This window comes from Anser cygnoides, chromosome 5 (genome assembly GCF_040182565.1).
Source record: "Anser cygnoides isolate HZ-2024a breed goose chromosome 5, Taihu_goose_T2T_genome, whole genome shotgun sequence".
NCBI classification, from domain to species: domain Eukaryota; kingdom Metazoa; phylum Chordata; class Aves; order Anseriformes; family Anatidae; genus Anser; species Anser cygnoides.
The window spans coordinates 49,058,143-49,077,645 of NC_089877.1; the positions used below are offsets into that span (position 1 = coordinate 49,058,143).

Genomic DNA, 19,503 nt, shown 5'->3' on the forward strand with positions numbered 1-19,503 from the left:
CCTAAGTGTGCATTTGTGCACACACGTGTGCATGGAGTGCACATCTTGAGGAAAGGCAGTCACTCTGAAGAGAAACCACTTTCTCTACCTCTCAAAGACAAGAAGAGAGTAAAGACATTAAAAGTTGTCTTTTAATCCTACCAAAATCTCATACAGCAGAGGAGCAGCAGATTCCTATTGACTTCAGAGAGAAGGGGGAGTTGAAGACAGAGAGGTCTGGGCCTAGTTTGAGTTTGGAAGGTGGTGGGGACATCTTGAGATCCCACCTTCTTCTGTTGGAATCAGGCAGGGCATGCAGGTGGGTCTCAGGATAACCTGGCATTGTTGGCTTCACAGATCCAAGGACTCTGGTTACCCAAAACCTCAAGGTGCTGACCTTGAGTCTCCTGAGCTCCAGGTGTGAGAGCCACACCAGAAGCTCCTGCATGCCATGAGTGTCTCAGGAACATGTATGAACCAACCTAATAGAACCACAAGAAGGACCATTAAAACCAAGCTTCAATGTTCTAGTTCTTTCCCATAGTAATTTTCCATGATTGTGGACAGCTAAGAATGATGTTTGAATAAGATAGGACAGTACAGTTACTGGAATGAGTCAGACTCATTTACTGGTTTTACTGGTTGAACTCTTGTTGCCATGAGTTGAAGGAAAAATCTTTTCTACCATATGGTTTGGCCTCACTTCTTTGGAAGTAATTCAGTAGTCTTTGAAACAGTGGCAGTAGTGCTCTCTGCCAGGTTTGATGACTCTCCAGGTAAGCTCAAGAAGGAAGAAATCTCAAGATATATGAGAAAGTGTAGCTTGTACTTGGGTAACTATATTTACAGCTTCATCAAAACATCTTATATCATTAATTTCAGCTTCAGTATTGCCCTTTAGGAATGGACTTACTCCTGCTAGGAGCTCTGCAGAAGGTCACAATCTCTGTAAGTCTGCCTGAGCTGGATGCATGACACTGCAGATGTAGCCTGGCCCAGAATGAAGCAGCAGCCATGCCACTCAGGGCAGGGTACCAGGTCACGAAGCAGCCGGTCACTCAGCATAGTGGTATATCTGCAGATATGACTCAGCCCTAACAGCCCTGCAGGCATTTCCAGCTTTTACAGCTCCCCAGAGCGCTCAGGATGCCCAGACAGGAGGTGCAGCACTCACAGGCACCAGGCACATCACGAAACAGAAGAACAGATAGCACAGAGCAGTGCTGCTATAGCCATACGTGCCCTGCGTTCCCAGCAGGCTGAGCCCTTCTCCACCATGTAGCTGCCTGCACAAGAGAATACCATCGCCAATGAAATACATGCCATGGCACACCAGGCTGTCCCTGAGAAAATATTATTTCGTTAAATAATTATTGCAGTAGCAGAAGGTTTCAGGACTCAGCTAGCTCATTTTTCCCCCTGTATTTAGAGAGAAGGTCAAGAAGTTGAAACGAGTGTTTCTGACAACACGTGTGACTGTAGGTGTGTCACCACAGAAATGTATCTTTTTCTTCTCTTTTTGGGAAGGACTTTTTGTCCTCCTTCCTTTACAATACAGGACTCTGTTCTAAGCTTGCTGTCATAAGGGGAGTGATGTGAGATGGGTTGAGAGTGCTTTAGCTGTTCCTAGAAGAGTTCCTGCTGGTGACAGGATTACTCCAGCAGAACCAGAGTTTTGCTAGGACTACTTATCCTGCTCAGAGAGCATAAGAACAAACTATTATGGTAGAAGTGAATTTTGCCACATTATTAGTGTCTTGACACTGTAGGAACAGTACAGGACATTTTCTCAATAAAGTCTTTCAAGTACAGCTTCTCTTAGAGTTGTTTTTCCTGCCTCTCTTTTAGAAGCACACCATATCCTTACAGAAATAGCTCAGCACAGAATGTGTACTGGAAGAAAGGGGGTCAGCGTCTTTGCAGTTATCCAGGACTTCCTATATTTCTCTTATCTAATTACAGTTTTCTTAATCTCCTCATTGTAGTTGAATATCTTGGTCATATTTAGTTTGGTTTACACCTTTCCTGATCTTCAATCATTTCCTTGTGAAATTCAGCATTTCCCCAGTGAGTCATGACCAAAGTAGAGCTGATAAAGTAAAACAAGAAAGAGAGTTAATCAAATAAACAGAAAATGCAATAGGAATATAGCCACAACACAAAGAGCTCTGATTGTAGGTTAAACTGGAAAGCCATTTCATGATGATATTTTTATTTCTAGCATCGCAATGACTCATTATTGTTGCTATAGCGTTACCCCCTCTTTCTACCCACTTCCTCTTTGTGGGGAAGGCAGTATCAGCAAGCTGTACTTCTGAGAGCACACATTCAAAAAGGAAATGAAACCTCTCAGAAAAAAAAGAGGTATTTTGCAAGACAATAGAAAGACCCGATCTCATGATCCAAAGTGAAGTATAAAATCTATATGTCTGTCCTAGCCTTCCTACACACAAATTATATTTGGTGCGCCAGGCTTCATTCATGAAGGATTAGGACCGATGAACAGTTTCTCATAGTCTTTCATAGCACCACGAGTGCCAGGAAATGAAAACTGAAAGTTTAACTGGTATAACCTGTGAATGTCAGAAAATCCAGAATTAACACGTGCCAAACTGTGCACCACCAGGCAGAGGAAGCAAGTGTGGTAATGACCTAGAGAAAAAATGCTTGCAGCAGTTGGTAGCTCTGGAGTAGTTTGCAACAGAAAAGATGAGATGAACCCACACTGGAGTAGAAATCTGGATTCACCAAGGCCGTTTGCTGTGGCCTCCTGAGGACACCAGGGCAAGGGTGGCACAAGTCCCCTGGGCTGTGCCCTGTCAGGGGAACGGGATGGGATGGGGCTGGGTGGGACCACTGCATAGCCTTGTCCTTGCGCCCAGCTTCTGGAGGTTGGTGCTTGTTATAATTTAGCTTTTCCAGATTTTCAAAGGCTGATAAACCAGGATATTGAAGAAAGAAAGTAGAGAAACTGGATATTTTGTAGGGTTGATTAATTATAGAAAGATAATGCCTGGTTCCTCTTGTATTTTGATATAAACCTGTTACTGTTAGATTGAGAACAACATTTGCTTAATATTGGTCAATATTCACCTTCTGTCAGATTATTAATCTTTAGGAGAGCTTCCTGTTGGACACAAGTCAAACTGACTATTGATAAGAATTACAGCTGCTTGCTTTTCTTTGGTTATCCTTATTACTCGCTTCAGGAAACCATGGAATATGATTATATTACACTGTCGATAGGTTTACAATTCTTCTATCATTCTTTTTCTTAAGTATCCCTATATCCTTTTGGAAAAGGCACACAATATACTCTGAACTTACAGGTGGATTTTAGAGCACTTTGAAATAACAATTTTCAAGACAGAATTTTTGCTGCCAAGATGAAATCTGCAAAATTGTTTTGCGTAGGAGGTGTGTGGTGCTTTAGAAAATTTTTATTGACTCTGCTTGGAGTTTGAATTCCTTCCAACTTCTGCAAACGTAGCTCTGCTACAGAGAAATTCAGAATTAGCGTGTATATTCAGCAAACAAAACTGAATTCTTTTTAAAGCACTATTAAAAAAACAATAATTGAAGGAAAATTGAAACTACAAGGAATGTAGTTGCTCAGTCTAGCTGAATAACATGAAATATAATATCAGGTTATAGTAATCAATGGATCATGGGACACAGGCAAATCGGTACTGTGCTGATTTCAGAATAGAAATTTGAAATTTGTACTTCTTCATTGCCATGCTGCCATACTTAGGATTTGTCATGCATATCTATCAATGTTAATAACAGTGCCATATCCACAGATACATCCAACAAATCCATTGAAACACTCTTCAGTAGTATAAAAACATTTGTTTCTTCCAACTCAAAATGATGTGGTTTTCTCTTGATTGACTATAATCTTGATTTCCACATGAAATAACTCTTTCAAGAAATGTCACTCAACTTGTAAAATAAAGTTCATGAAATTTCATCAGCATCCCTCATACTATAAAAAATGTTTATCATTAGTAGTTTTTTTCCTGTGGTTGTTTCCTGTTTTTATTTCTTCATCACAAGTAATCTCGTGTTTTCAAATAATCTCCAAGTGTCAGCCACTGCTTTTGTTTCCTCTTTTATCTGATTTCATAATTTCATTCTGTATTTGCTTCTCAGTCTGCAGTTTAGGTTATTGCTCTTTCCCGGTTCAGCTGTATGGTTCAGACTGCTGTTCTAATTGCTCTCTAGGGCATTTCCCATCTATATATTTACCACTGGTTTCTCCTCTATGTCTCATATCGGAATAATCTCTTACAAACTCTTAGGAGTGAAGTATTTCTTGCAGGACTTATAAAAGAACTCAGACATGAAATTGCTGCTTAACTAAGTGTGATTTATAACTTAAAATCATTTTTGGTGCAAGGAAAATAAAAAATAGCAAACACGACAACGGTTTTTAGAAAAGGCTAGAAAGCTATTCCTGGGAGCCATAAGCCAGTAAGTCTGTCTTCCATAGGGGCACATTAGGATACTGTAAAGAAGAACATAGTTAGCAGGGATGTTCGTAGAGATGATGGAGCTTTTCAAGAGGGAAGTCAGGTCTCACAAAAATTGCAGGTTACCTGGGCATTCAAAAAGCAGTCTCACAAATGTCCTCAGCAAAGTCTCTAAAGAAATAAAATTCTACTGGGATAAAAAGTCGATTCCTATCATTGATAAATAACCATTAAAAAAAAGAAGAAGAAAAGTCTAGGTAACGATATTAAGTTTTTGAAACGGAAGCACATTAACAGCAGGGTCTTTGAGGCTCTATGCTGCTACCTTTACATTTCAACAATCACAAACAATGTAAGACGAGATAATTAGATAACATTTACATAAGATAGAGAAGTATTCAGGATAGGCAGCTATAAACTTGACTGTAAAGAACTGCAGGTGGATATCATATTACTGAATAACTAAGTAATAAAATGACAGATGAAATTCAGTGGTGACAAACACACAATAACGCACATGGAAAAAAATGCCTAATAGCAGCCAAACACCCATCACTTGTTGAGCAAGAAGTCTCATCCTCTGTCGGTAGGCCTCTAAAAATATCAGTTTGGTGGTTAACAGCAATTAAACGGACAAACAGGAATTACAGAGAAAAAACAGAGAGCAAAGCAGGACACATCAGTATGCCCTGCATGAATTCACAGAACTTTTACGTTGCAAGTACTGTGTATAGCCCTTGTCCTGCTCCGTTATCTCTGAAGGACTGTACTAAGGTAGAAAGAAACAAGCAAGGCAATGGGACCAGTAAGATGTCTTAGCAGACAGAAGCTAAGGACTAAATACTATAGAAGTCCTCAGACTGGAGAAGAAGTGGGAAAGAAAGAAACAACAGAAGTCTATAAACTCGGGTGGTGAAGGGAGAAAATGAGCAGAGAGTGATTACAGCTAACAATGCAAAAGGTAGGAAGCCTGAAATGGATTGTCAGGTAGGAGGTTAGACAAAGATTTCTCTTCCACAAACCATAATTAAATTGTGGAACTTATTGCCTCAGGAGACCCAAAGTGTAAATGATTTGAAAAAGAATTTGACAAGATTGATGGAGAAATTATTAAATGTGATGTCCTTGAAAGCCTCTAAATTGCTGATTCTTGGGAGGATATGCCAGGGGAAGATGACGCTATTCATACTTTCTTCTTTATTCACGCTTTCTTATATCCTTTCTCTGAGCATCACGCACCCAGCGCTGTCGGAGGCAGGGGTCTGACCCAATTCTGTGGCCCTGCAGCTTGGTGCTGCTCGCCCAGGCTCCCGCTGAAGTCCCCAGCCCCGGTGCAGCTGGCACCCCTCAGCTGACAGCCACGGCCTCGCAATGGCGAAGAAATGCAACAGCAGACCTGTGGGCTTCCTGGGACGGCACAGGGACCTGGGAAAGACAGCAGGCAGATCAATGGGTGTCCTACCCTTGTGCCGAGACTTCAGTTCCAAGTTGATGTATTTCAGCTGCACAATTAATTATTTTGGCTTAGAAGTGCTGCCTCAATCAAGTGTGCCAGTCGTACTTCAGACACCTCGCAGCCCGTGCCCCTCTGGCTCAGTTTGGCACGCAGGCAGCGCGCACAGCGAGTGTCACAGAGAGCCTCGCTTCTAGGGAGGCACCTGCCAGGCATTTTTTTTTTGCATTACATTTTGGAAAAAGAACAAAACAAAATTGCAGTATTTCAGTTTTAATTGCTGTAGTGTTGCCCCAGATCTCATTCTCCTGGTCTATAACCAAATTGCCAAAAAGGCATTTTGCAAGCAAAGCAGGGAATCAACACCTTTGGACCATTGCACTGTAGGGTATCTGAGGCAGAAGAGAGAGGATACATACGTTTTTGCTCGCATCTCAGTGAGCAGAGGTGGTGGATGGAGACACCTGCCTCAGGGCAGGCATCACTCCTCTCAGAGACGAACTTGCAGCCCCTCCGATGCTGAGTAACATGCATGGCCCCAGCACGCAGCCAACAGGCTTATTTTGGTGTCTTTTGGTTAGAGGGCAGGGTCTGATGTGAGAGCTTTCGCTGACCTAATGAAGGAACTCATTTAAGCCACAGGTCTTCATGCCTGGCACAGCACAGTATTGTCAGTAGTTTTACTACAACAAGAACGACTCCCATTCTCACGCCTTTTTGTCCGTGAATGAGCTTTATTTTTCCTTATACAAATTTGGAAACAAAAAAGAGGGAAGAAAAGCAAGGAAAGCAATTTATTTCCAGGTAGTGTTTGCAGAGCTGTTGTATTAAAAGGATTTGTGAAAACATTCATTTATTTAGTAGAGATTAGTGAGATTTCTGGCTTGATGGCCAGTGGAAAAATTGGGAAAAAATTTGACCTGAAGTTGTATTGGAAAAGATAATGAAACAAATAATGAAAGTTTTGATAAGTTTAATTTGACACAGTGAAATGCTGCATTACATTTTAAGATTATTAAGCTTTTAAAACTCTGAAATGTATTGCAATTACTTTTTTCCATTTGTTTTACTTCAAACTGAGAAATTCTAACCAAAAGGTGAACTATCTTTCGAAATGAAAAGTTTTACCACAAAAATACCAAAAGAAAACAGTCCCTTTCATTTCAACTAGTTCAGCCTTTTACCATTTTGCACTCTTGCATTTCTTTGTTGAAACAATTCACCAAATTTACTTGGATTTATGAATAATTTCAAACACCCCAAGAGTCTGTTTGGAGAAAAAATCACTTATTGCGAGGCAAGTCCTAGTCTATAATACAATATACCAGATTAATCTTAGCTGTGATAGTCAACATTGAACAGACTTAGTGTCGTCCAGTACTTGTAAATACAAGACATTTCAAGAATTAACATTATTTCTGTGACTAAAAGCTTTTGACAAATGGTCTTAAAAGGGAAGTGCTTCTAAAATTGGTATCTTTATTGTAATACTGCTTTTAGGTTTTCCGTTGTAGTGCTTCTTTGGAAATGTTAGCATTGATTGCTCCATATTGAGATTTGTAAACAGAGAAGTGAACTTAAAAAATACATTTTCTCCAGAAGGTCAAAGCAGCTGAAGAGGAGGAACTGGCACCGGACAGAGCCGCGCTCAGGCTCACTGTCTCTCTGGATCAATGTTCTGCATTTTGGCGTATTTATAGCGCACTGTGCCTTTCTTCCCGTGCCTGTTTGGGTGCCTTTGTGAAGCCTTTGCTGGTGGGTCTTTGCCCAGGCAGATCTGAGCTCAGAGACGACTGAACCCGAGCCCCTGCTGAGAGGTGCCCACGGGTGGGGACGAAGCAGCCGAAGGCATAACGCCACGCTGCAGGCGTGAGCACCGTTTGCCATAAATGCAGCTCTCTTGCCAGGGCTTTTACTGTACAACATCTGGCACGCACGCTGGTCCCTGCTGCTGGTCACCTTGTGCCAGAGGCTGCCCAGCTTTCCATCTCTGCCCAGCCTGGATGTGGCAGTGCTCCCCTACCTCCCCGCCGCCGCTTTGGGCAGATCCCGCCGGCTGCAGAGGTTCCCCTTGTCTGTCAGTCTTTGCGTGTCTGTCCACAGGGTGGAGGTCATGACTTGCATATAACAGGCTGCAGAGAAAATAAGGCAGCATCAGAACTAGGATTAGAGGCAGATCAGTTCAAGGAGAAGGAGGGGAAAGCAGGTGGATGGAAAGATCTGTGTGCCAGGAGGAACAACAGCAAAAAGCTGTCATGAAGAACATTTTGTCGGGGTGATTTCCCTATTGCCCTGTTTCCCACAACACAGAGCAGCAGCCCAGCTCCCTCCAGCAGAGAGATTTGACAAGGAGGCCGGAGTCTCCTCCAGGTCCCCTGGAAGCAGGGGTTTGGGGAGCGTGTCTCAGAGGGACACTGCTCGGCAGGACAGGAGTCGTGCAGAGGGGTGAGGACAGGGGCTGTCACTTAGACATGCAGGAGCAGAAGCAGCATCTGAGAGGGATCTGTGCTGGTAGCAGGTCTCCAGTGGTGGGAGGAGGAGTGCAGTTTGGAGCTTTGGGAAACATGGCCTCTTCACACTGCACTTGTCTATCTTCCAAGCACAAACGTGTCACACTTCAAATACAATTTCCTTTATTTCCCAGAGCTTAATTTCTTTTTTTTTTTATAATTAGCATCTCACAATTGCAAAGAGAGGGAAACAAATAACTCTGTCTCTTGTCCAACATGATTTTGCTGTTCTCTACCTGATTGGCTTAATTGATGAGTTATTTCATCCCTTATTAATCTTCTCCAGACCCCAATAAAACAGCAGCAAACTTATTTATCATGCATATTACTCTAATTTGCTCAGTGTTGTTCTGGACATACTTGTTCGCTTTTTATTCTTTAGTAATCTCCTGGTAAAACAAGTAGGTCTTATCAATAGTTTTAACCAAAACAAAGTTGCTATTTGCAAGCTGTAGGAAGGAAGGGAGATAAGGGAAACCTCCTCTGACCTGAGAAATCCCTCGACAGGGAATGAAACCAGAGGAGATATTTGTTAAGTCCCAAATACAGATTTGAGCTGTGGAGCAGGATACAGACAAACAAGAAAACTTCATCAGTGCTGACTTAAAAGAGGCCGATAATGGGCAATCAGCACTAGGGTCAGATGTGGTGCTGGATGCCCACGTCCCATCCACGCCCACAGCTAGCTCAGTGAGGCACAGAAAGGCTTTGTCTCGGGTTGTACGGCTCTGGTGGGGACAGACCCCTGTGCCTGTGAGGTGACAGTCACCCTTGGATCGGATCCCCTGTGCAGAACAGCATCAGAGAGAAGGAGCGAATGTGATAACCCTGAGCCTAGAAATGAACCAAGCTACAATGGGGAACGGAGTGAGCCTACCAACCAGATGAAAATCCAGACCTTCACTAACCTCTGTTTTGTTTCCTTTGTGTTTTCTCTTGCTTTTTGTTTCATTCTGCATGAACTTCCTTCCCCTTGCTGCAGGGAAAAGGTGAGCCTCAAGCAGGTAACAGTCTAGGAGAAAGACCTCTATCTCCTCCCGAGCTGAGCTGTGCCACAGGGATTTGATGCCCGTTCCTCTGACTAGCCTGTGACAAAACTTCTGACGTGATAACTAAAGGCTTATTTTTTAAAAACCCTTCTGTTTTGTCTTCCAGGGTTTGGCATGACCACCCCAGCCACTGTCGGAGGCAAAATTTTTCTGATATTTTATGGCCTTATAGGATGTGCAGGGACCATCTTGTTCTTTAACCTGTTCCTGGAGCGCCTGATCACCGTCATAGCCTATGTCATGAAGTCCTGCCACGAGAGACAGCTGAGGAGGAAGGGCGTCCTCCCTCACGACGGCCGGCGGGGCTCGGGGACCTCGGAGGCGGACAGCCTGGCAGGCTGGAAGCCCTCGGTGTACTACGTCATGCTGATTTTATGTGTAGCATCACTCATCATCTCCTGCTGTGCCTCTGCAATGTACACACCAATTGAAGGGTGGAGTTACTTTGACTCGCTTTACTTCTGCTTCGTGGCCTTCAGCACCATCGGTTTTGGTGATCTGGTCAGCAGCCAAAACACCCAGTATGAGAGCCAGGGCCTTTACCGCTTTGGCAATTTTGTCTTCATACTCATGGGGGTTTGCTGCATCTATTCCTTATTTAACGTGATCTCTATTGTCATCAAACAATCCATAAACTGGATACTGAAGAAGCTGGACTGCAGGTGCTGCCATAGATGCCAAAGGAAATTATTTCGGTCACGGAGGAACGTGGTAATGCCGGGGAACATGCGCAGCCGGAGAAACATCTCCATTGAGACTGACATTGTCAACGAGAGCGACACAGATGGGCGCCGGCTGTCAGGAGAGATGATCTCCATGAAAGACTTCCTGGCCTCCAATAAAGTGTCACTGGCCATCATGCAGAAACAGCTGTCGGAAACTGCCAATGGCTACCCGAGGCAAATGAGCACTAATTCAAAGCAAAATGGATTCTCTGGTGGGGTTGGAGCCCTAGCAATTATGAATAACAGACTGGCAGAGACAAGCGTGGACAGGTAAAACAGTAACAGAAATACCAGTGACACAGCGTGAAGCATTTCAGCACATACAGAAACAACATGCATCGAATGGAAGTAGCGAGGGAGAGTGTCGCCAGAGGGTGGGCTGCACGTGAAGAGCTTACCTTCTGTAGGCAGACCTCTCACACACATTTTTTGGGCTGCCACTTAATATCTTGGCTCTTTGAATTGCACCAGTCTCGGCCTTCCTTCTTCCCTTTCTTTCCCTTCTTTCCATGCCTCAAACAGACTACTGCAGGAGAAATTCTGTTTAGCCTTCAGATCAATTTTCCATGTCCTGTGCTTCTCCGTTTATGTGAAATACAGATTTCAGGATAAAAAATCTGTGGTACTGGAAGAAATCAAGAGTGTCTTCTGGACACATACTTAATTCAATGATTGTTTTGAGCTTTCTCTCTTACACTTTTCATAAGTGTTTTCTGAAGGTAGCTTATCTGAGACCAAAAGAGGAATCATTATGAGCCTTTTTCTGTCCTTCTACAGATTTAATTTAATGGAATAGAAAAACAAACTATTTTCTTTTAAATATCACTCCTTAACATGTATTCCTGTTGTGAAACATCTAGGCATGAAAAGCCAGGTTCTGCTGCTCTAAAAATGTATAGATCTGGAGCGATTCTCTGACAGTCAGTAGAAGAACTCTGGAGCTATTGTGATGTGAATGAGAGGAGAATTTGACCTTTAGAATTTAATTTAGTCTTCCCTTTAAAAGGATACTGTCAAAAGAGATAGAATAAAAAATTACCTTACTTTTGTTTTCTTCTATTTGCAAAACATGATTTTTTTTTCTAGGCTACTTTTCCTTCTAGAATTGAATCACTGTGGTTTTCTGTTTCAAAAATTGAAAAAATCATCATACTGACAAGTTGTATGAATTATTCCACAATAAAGACCATGGACTTTTACAAATTTCTGTCCATATTATGCTCAACTTTGACTGAAGCAGTTCAACATCAACATTATGTAATGCAACTAGTAACTGGGTTTACAGAGCAGGCTTTTTAGCAGGCGATTAGATTGCCATGCCAACATTCAGCACGTTATTATAAGTGACTGTGATCACAAAATCACTTTGGCAATGTCCTTTTTACCTCTCATGTAATTCTTCACCTGTTTTCTGGCATTCATTAATGATAATGACAGGGTCTTGATTAGGGAAATAAAAAATGTTTAACTCCTCGTTTTTCTCAGTGAAATGCTCTGAGTGTTCATTATGACTAGAAAGGAGACTTCAATGAGAAGCATAATAACAGCACGAAGAAAATGAAAACAGGAGACTAGGTGATCTTTAATGACAGTGAAATCACGCTTTCTATTAGATAACTGGAGAAAAAAGGGATGAAATTAACATAAACTCTAGCAAGAATTTAAGGAAGTCTGGGCTGAATTCCAGTTTCTTCTTTTACCATGCAGTGCATTAAAGCTGAGCACTATATGAGAGTGTAAACAAGCAGAATGGGTCACAAAGGACCTGAGCCAATTCTCCCTAAAGAGAATAGTACATGCATCAGGACTGGATGTTTTCTCACTTCTGTTAGCAAGAAAACGTTTCAGAATACTACAGTTTTAGGCAACACCCCTATCTAGTTCTTAATTTCTCTCATGTGGAACAATGCGGATAGCTTCTTCAGTTTAACTTGTATTACAAAATAATATCATATTCTTTTTCTTCATTCTGCCCAGAAACTCTTTTATTTAGGTTCCTAATACTACAGGATAACATTTTAACACTCGTTTTAAGCAATATTTGAATTTGAAAAGAAAAACATACCTCTTGGAATCCTTTCCTGTGATAAAGCAAAACCAGAGATTAGATTAAGAAACTGCACTTAATGAGTGAAAGGAATTGCAAGCTCTTCCGGACATGTTACAGTTAAAATATCCTGATTAAAGGTCAAGTCCTGCTGTCCTTAGTTGCAAGGAGAGCTTCAAGCTGCAGTCAGTAGTCAAAAGTCTGGTATCAACTCAACTGTGCAGCAGCAAAATACCCCTGATGGTACCCCCCACATTAGCATTCATGTGAAATTGAAATCAGCTCACAAACCTTAACTTTGGTGAGAAGAGCAGTCTGATTTGTCACTGGAGGGAGGGGAAGTGTTACATATTTTCAAAAAAATGCCACTGTTTTAGGCATACTATAGTACCCAAGATCTATTATGTTGTTACAATTTTTTTTTATCCCAAAATTTTCTGTCTCAACCTTACTGAATAAAAAGACTTGCATATAAAAAGAAAAAAGTTCTGCTCTGAAGTCTTCTTTCTGATTTCATTCAGCAATGCCTCTGTTCACTGCCTGCACCCTACAATTTCATTGTTACAGAAGTATTTCTCATGCTGCCAACTATCAGATATAATTTAGGACTTGGCCCATTGCTTAAGCAGAGATCTCATCCTGCTCAGAACAGCCACGGTCTTGAAAAGTGCAGCTTACTTCTCCATTTGTGCTAGTTGTAAGTTCTTAGTTGCAAATGTCAGATTTTGCTGAGCACTGTAGATAGAAGTTAATCCCTTTCCCTGACGATCAAGGCAATACCCCATTAGCCTCTTAGACAAATAACCAAAACATGCAAGCTTCCTGAGTCCATTTATTCTATCGTTCTGTGTCATCATTAATGAAAGATCTGGCTTTCATATAGGATTTTAGCCTACATCCTTCCATACCTAATTAGCTTTCAAATTTGGTTCTGGAAGTCTAAGCAGTACATAGTGAGACAACTAAAATAATACTTGAGGCAACATTCATAGCAAATAGGTGAAAAAAATTGAAGGAGAGAGGAATACATATATACTGATGGAAACAGGTAAAACATTAAAATCTGCACCATCAATTCTGCAGAGATATTCAACTTTCAGAATATGACACATCCCAGGAGTGGATCATTAGGAGGTGGTTTCCATTGCTGCCAAGACCAATTATACTGCTCCTTTCCATTCTTCGTGACACTGACCCCTGGTTGCCCATCACCACAGAGGAATCTTTATCGGATTCAATAGATCTGAAAACATCTATGGTTATGAAAGCAAGGCAATAAAATGCAGTCTCCACCAAATGGCTTGGTCAAGGCTGAGTGAGATTTTTGGTGTGCACAAGCTCTGCCTTTCTTCATCAGCCCCAGCCTTCTGCTCTCTCTAGCTCTGGCTTTCTCATGACCAGAGCCTGCCAGTTGCAAGACAATCTATAGTTGTTTTGTGGTCTGGTTTCATGTCCACTGAAGATAAAGAGGGAATAAGTGCGCTAATTTTGTCTAATCACCTCTGTTCAGATGTGAATTGCCGTTCCAGAGATGAAGGGCCGGTACATTCTGTGACCATGCCATCTTCTATCATGAAGTCATGCTGTCCCCGAAACACCTCTGACTTTGTAAGAAGCCATGCAGAATGCTTTCCTTGGATGGCCAGAGGAATTCCAGGAGAATATTAGGGATTTAAAAAGAAGACCTCAAGGCTGGAAAGGGAAAATTTTGACTCTGGTCCAATGGTACTACTACAGTTGTTTTTCTAAAGGTATTGGACAGAAATCCTCAAAAGCTCAGTTCATAATGTAGCATCAGGATTTTAAAGATATCGAATATGTGGAGATGTAAGCATACATGTGCCAAGAAAGCAAAATTTGTTACAAGAGTGCCAAATGCCCATCCTGTGTAAAAAATAAAATACAACAAATATACGGGAAACATCACATTTCTTGCAAATGAAAGCAGTGATGAGGAATTAAAGGAAATAATGTCAAGTAGCCAAGGATCTATTTTCAAAGCTGTCTAATTTAAATATTAATTCTGTATTGCTTAGAACTAAAATATCAGTTGGCAAGACATAAACCCTTCAAAATTACCGAGTTTCCTCATTGCCTGATATGAATTTGCATTACGGCTAATGAGATGTGGGCTTTATTTTTTTAATGCAAAAATGTTTCTCTGAAAATCTTGGATGTACCGAGGCTCTGAATCTGCAATTAAAAGGTCAGGAGTACCTCTAAAGCCACTGGATTAAATAGCAAGTTGCAGGCTAGAAGATTGAAACTGATACTCCTTAATAAATTAACTTTTTTTGAAAGTTGGGGTTATAGTTATGCCACACTGTAATAATATTAGTATTGTAAATTATCATTATTGCACAGTAAAAGGAAATATTTAATGCTAAAGAAAATATGATCAAATAGCTTAAGTAAAGGTAGCTCTCAGGTTTTTTTTGGACAGTCTTAGGTTTTGTAAAATGTTTTCATTGATTGCTTTGCTGTGTGGGTAGGTAGGCATTGAAAGAGTTACACTTATTTATCTCTGCAAAGGGCACAGTCCTGTGTTTACAAGGATATGAATAGGCTTTTCAAAGGCATCTAGTTCCTGCTGAAAGTCAACTCACCTCCTGCCACGCTTTGACTTTCAGCAGAAGTTAGGTACCCGGTTCCCCTAGGCAATTTCAGAACCTCAGCCATGTTTTAGGTCTTGAATCTAAGCTGCCCTGACAGTGTCCCTGAAAAGTTCAGACACTCGGAGCAAGGTTTCGGTGCTGCTGCACAGTAATAGCTGAATTCATTTATTTAAAAGCCTTTTATGGTGAATGCTTTGCATCTACCCAACAGCACAAGCAATGTTTACAGTTTGCTTGATTTAATCTTGGCCTCTGCCAGTTTTAATTACATTTGACACATTTAGAAATTGAATAGGAAATAGGAGGTTGGGCTGGGCACGAAGAACAAACTGGCTCCATTTCTCAGACTGAATTAATCAAGAGAAAGAGGTCAGGTTGGGGGAGAAGCTTTCTGATTAACACTGCATTTGAATAAATTTCCTCTAGAGGTGGAGGGTGTTAAGTTGTTTGGATGACTCCTCTCCTACAGCTGCGGAAGGGGAGCTGTTTGCTGTGACCTGCCAATGCCTCCACTTGTGGAACAGCAGCTCAGCTTACATCTTGTCTTATTTTGACTTAGTTTACTAAAAATTGGCTAGAGCTGTAATTCCTTGGACTCCTTCAAGAAGTAGTAAAATTACTTTGTAAAATTCTGTGTACAACCGTGGAGAATCACCAAGTGTTGTCTTTCCACTGGGCAGAAAATACTGCTAAATATACCAGAGCAATCTGTCTATTTGAGAGCTTTCATGGTAGTGTTTTGCTTAATCCAGGAAATAAGAATACAATTCCTTCCCTCTTCCCTATTTTCTAAGCATCTCTTGGCAACAATGCCTACACAATACTCTGTGCTTACTGCCTAAAAGGTCATATTTCACTAGGAAAATTAAAGCCATTGCCCATCAAGGTAGAACAACACAGCCCTATTCTTTATCAGATTCAACAGGCGCACAGCGTAAACACAAGGAATGACTCTTCAGGCCCAGGTAGACAGAAGCTTTTTGAAACGACCCATGTTTACACAACTGTTTCATGTGACACCAGAGAAAAACCCAGTCACTGCAGACATTTGAAAGCTTAAAGAAATATAAGAACAATATTACGGAATAGAAACACTAATTTATATTTTGTTTTTCTTAGTTCTGCTCTAATATTTTCCTACAGTTTTCATGATTTGTAAATTATTTACGATAACATAGAAGAATATACGTTCACTAAGATTTTGAGGCAAGTGAGATTTGTTTAAAATGAAATATCCTTTCTCTCAGTCTGCCTAGCATTTTATAAAGGGAAAGGTTGATTAAAAGAAGAATTAATGGGTTTACTTTCCAAGCAAGTGTGCCAGTTTCTGGATTCCAGATGGATTTCCTATTAGGTGTCCATGCAGAAGCTACTAGAGAGAGGCAAGGTGCCCTAGATTTCAAACTTTATCGTGGGGAAATACCTTTCAAAGCTAGTCTGCCTTTCAAAGCAATGAAATGCTGCCCGTCCTTTCTGTTTGTGGTCTTATCTGAGACAACTTAACCTTGCACTTTATTACCTTTAGAAGGAAAGGATGTACATGAAGAAAAATTAAAATAACCTTAAATAACCTTAAAATGTACATGCTTGGAGCTGCTAAAATCCTCTCCATTTTGTTAATTTGACATTCCTGTCAGAGTTTAATTTCTCCAGCTCACCAAAGAGGTTTGGTCTTAGTAGTGAATAGTCACAGTTCAAATCAACTTTCAAGTTGCATTTTCCCATCTGTTCTAAATGCTGGAAATGAGACGGTGATCTGAAGAGTGGGCACTGTGCTACGCCTGTTAGAATTAAAAAGGCCGGGGTCCCCAGTGCTCTGATCCACGTGGCAGGCAGGAGACACCCTGGGACCATTACAGACCAAATTGCTGCAGCAGAGGCGATCGCTGGCTGCTAGCCCCCGGGTGTTGTATCGTCTGCATCCTGTGCATGGGGCCAGAGTAAACAGAGATAATGCTCTCCAGAAGCACCAGTTCAGAAATTCACTGGATAATTTAGGCTGGTAGGGGCCTCTGGATACCATCCGGCCCAAACCCCTGTTCAAAGCAGGTCCAGATAGCTCCTGCCCATCTCACTGCCCATCTCGCCTGTTACGCAGCTGGGCGATCCTGCTTCTGCATGTAGCACTTAGTGTGTCCTGGAAGTGCCCTTCTCCGTGAAAAATTGACCACCTTCCCCTCGAAAAGGAAGTGACAACCCTTCCTCTGTTGCTATTCCATTTGGGAAAATGCTTAGCTCTAGGTTAAACACATTTCTTTGTAAATAGCATCTAGGCAGCTGTTTTTCTCAGCCTAATACAAAGCAGATGGGTATTTTGATCCCTAGATATCATTATTGTTGGCGGTCTTATTAGAGATGGCAAGGACTGAAAAGGTCAATCAGTCTCTGTCAGCCCTAAACTTCTAGGCAGGGTATTACCCCTCTGGCAGGCAGCACAGAAGATCTCGGCTTGCTCTGTGCATTGGGTTTGGTTGCATTCTCAGCTCCAAAACTGATTCAGCTCCACTGAAATCAATGGAGACTTTGCTCAATGGAGACTGGGCTCTTTATCTAGCATTTTTCACAAGAAGTATTTTCACTTTACTAATAATCCAGAGAAATGTTGACTAGCCTTTTGCTTTGCTTTTATTACCAGCTGTGCAAATGTTAACTCTGCTCATGCCTTGCTGTGTTGTGCATCAGCTTTCTACCTAGCGACCATTATTTGGTCTGAAAATAATAGTCTAATTACAAGGAGTCATAGAATCATCTAGGATGGAAAAGACTGTCAAGATCAACAAGTCCAACCATCAACCCGACCTAGAATCTCAGCTGAAAGTATCTTGATTATTATCTCTAAGGATTGTTTGGTAGTTACTCAGTTCCTTGCCTGGAAAACTAACAAATTTTACATTTTTCCCTGGCACTGTCTGCAGTTCTGCAAGGGCAGGTTTAGCTCTGTCTTGGCTGCCCATGTGAGTTTGTTCTTGCCTTCACCTTTCTTCCCTCAGCCAATACCTGCCAGGGCTTCTACCCTTCATTTTTTTCTTTCCATTCATCTTTACCTCAGTTCAATAAAGCCTTCCCCTACCCAAATATACCACGGGTTTTCCCTCTCTTGAACATTGCACTTGAAAGTGGACTCACTGTCAAAAAAGGATTTTGGAAAACAAAACCAAAACGAAACAAAAGCCACCTCTTTAATCAATATGAATTCAGAGCCATATGTTGTCCATTAAAAATAAAATAAAAATAAAAATGTGTTCTTAATCATTAATCCACTTGCTCCAGACTGTCTGATTGATCCACTTTTTTTTGTAGCATGGCGCCCAAAATCAGACACAATGACTCAGAAAATGTGCTAATATAGCACGCAGAGCAGCATGATTATTTTCCTCATCTTACATAAGAATCTCCTGTGCATTTAGGTTCTAGACAGGTGCTTGCTATTTTAAAGCACCGTTGATTCATGTTCGGCTTGTCACGTGCTATTAATGTCAAATTATTTTCTGCAAAACTGTTACTTAAACTTTAGTGCTTCCAGTCTATGCTGGTGGTTATTTCTATGTACCATTTACGTGTATTGTTGTTGAATTGCTCCTATTTTTTTTCAGATCCCTTTCCCATAGCCATTTCATTTTGAATGCTAGTCCTTCCACATCTACTCCACCACCCCTGTAATTAACAAAAATACTGACCCCATGCAGGTCTTGCAGAACCCAACAGATACCTTCTTGCACTTTGATACTTAACCATCACTCTGTACATACTGTGGCCTGAATACTGCTTCTCAGTCAATTCTGCACTCATCACGTGTTAGTTTCATCAAGTGTGAGTGACAGTAACCTGCATCTGCAATATTTTTATCCTGGGTCATGAGCCCTGAGCCAGAAAAGATTTAGCTTTCAGATCTCTAAGTGAATTTGCACAACTGATTAGTAGGGAAAAAAATAATAATAATAAAATGAAATAAATGCAAATCTTGATTTACTAAGCCTCCAGCACAAAACTCCACCCTTTTCTTTTACAGTTAATTCTTATGAAATAATTGTGTTCCAAGAGTTAGTGAAACAGATTAAACTACTTGAAAGATTACCTGGAAGAATTCACTCCGAAAAATAAAAATGTACTTTGGCAATACCTTGGAGGATTTGGGTTGTTATTCCCGCCCATCCCATGCATTTCTGTTCTAAAAGTTGCAATCCATAAAAACAAAGTCATACATGAGCATGGACCATTTTTCTATAAATATGAGCTCAATAGCTCAATTTTAGTTTAAATTTGTATATCAAATCCAATTCTATGTGAGATTATATTAGATATTTATTTAATCTTGTTGGTTAAAAGTACTGAGACACAGAATGCCTTTTTTATGATAAAAAGATTTTTCAGGAACCATTTTCCCTCAATGTGTCAAGCTGTTGGATTATCTTTTTGAAACATTGGTCTCTGTGAGCATTACAGGATTAGTGCTATGCAACCAACAAATCATGGAAACACCCTTGTATCATTGCCCAGACAAAACTTATGGACTTAGAATGAATGTGCAGCACATGAGGAGTATGTTGTTCACTCGTCTAAACCATCTCAGCTCCTGGTTCACTACCAAATGCTTGGCTGACAGAAAAAATAATAATAATAAAAAAAAAAAGTGGAACATATACTTTGCCT

General features: G+C 41.0%; 1 protein-coding gene across 1 annotated transcript in view; it reads left to right on the plus strand.

Annotated features, from left to right (window-relative positions):
* Positions 1-18,281, plus strand: part of KCNK13 (potassium two pore domain channel subfamily K member 13) — a 72,857-nt gene extending 54,576 nt beyond the window's left edge. The window contains exon 2 of the mRNA XM_066998253.1: positions 9,573-18,281. Within this exon, the coding sequence (XP_066854354.1) occupies positions 9,573-10,465 (893 nt within the window). The 3' untranslated portion in view covers positions 10,466-18,281. The remainder of the gene's footprint in view (positions 1-9,572) is intronic.
* The last annotated feature ends 1,222 nt before the right edge of the window (positions 18,282-19,503 follow it).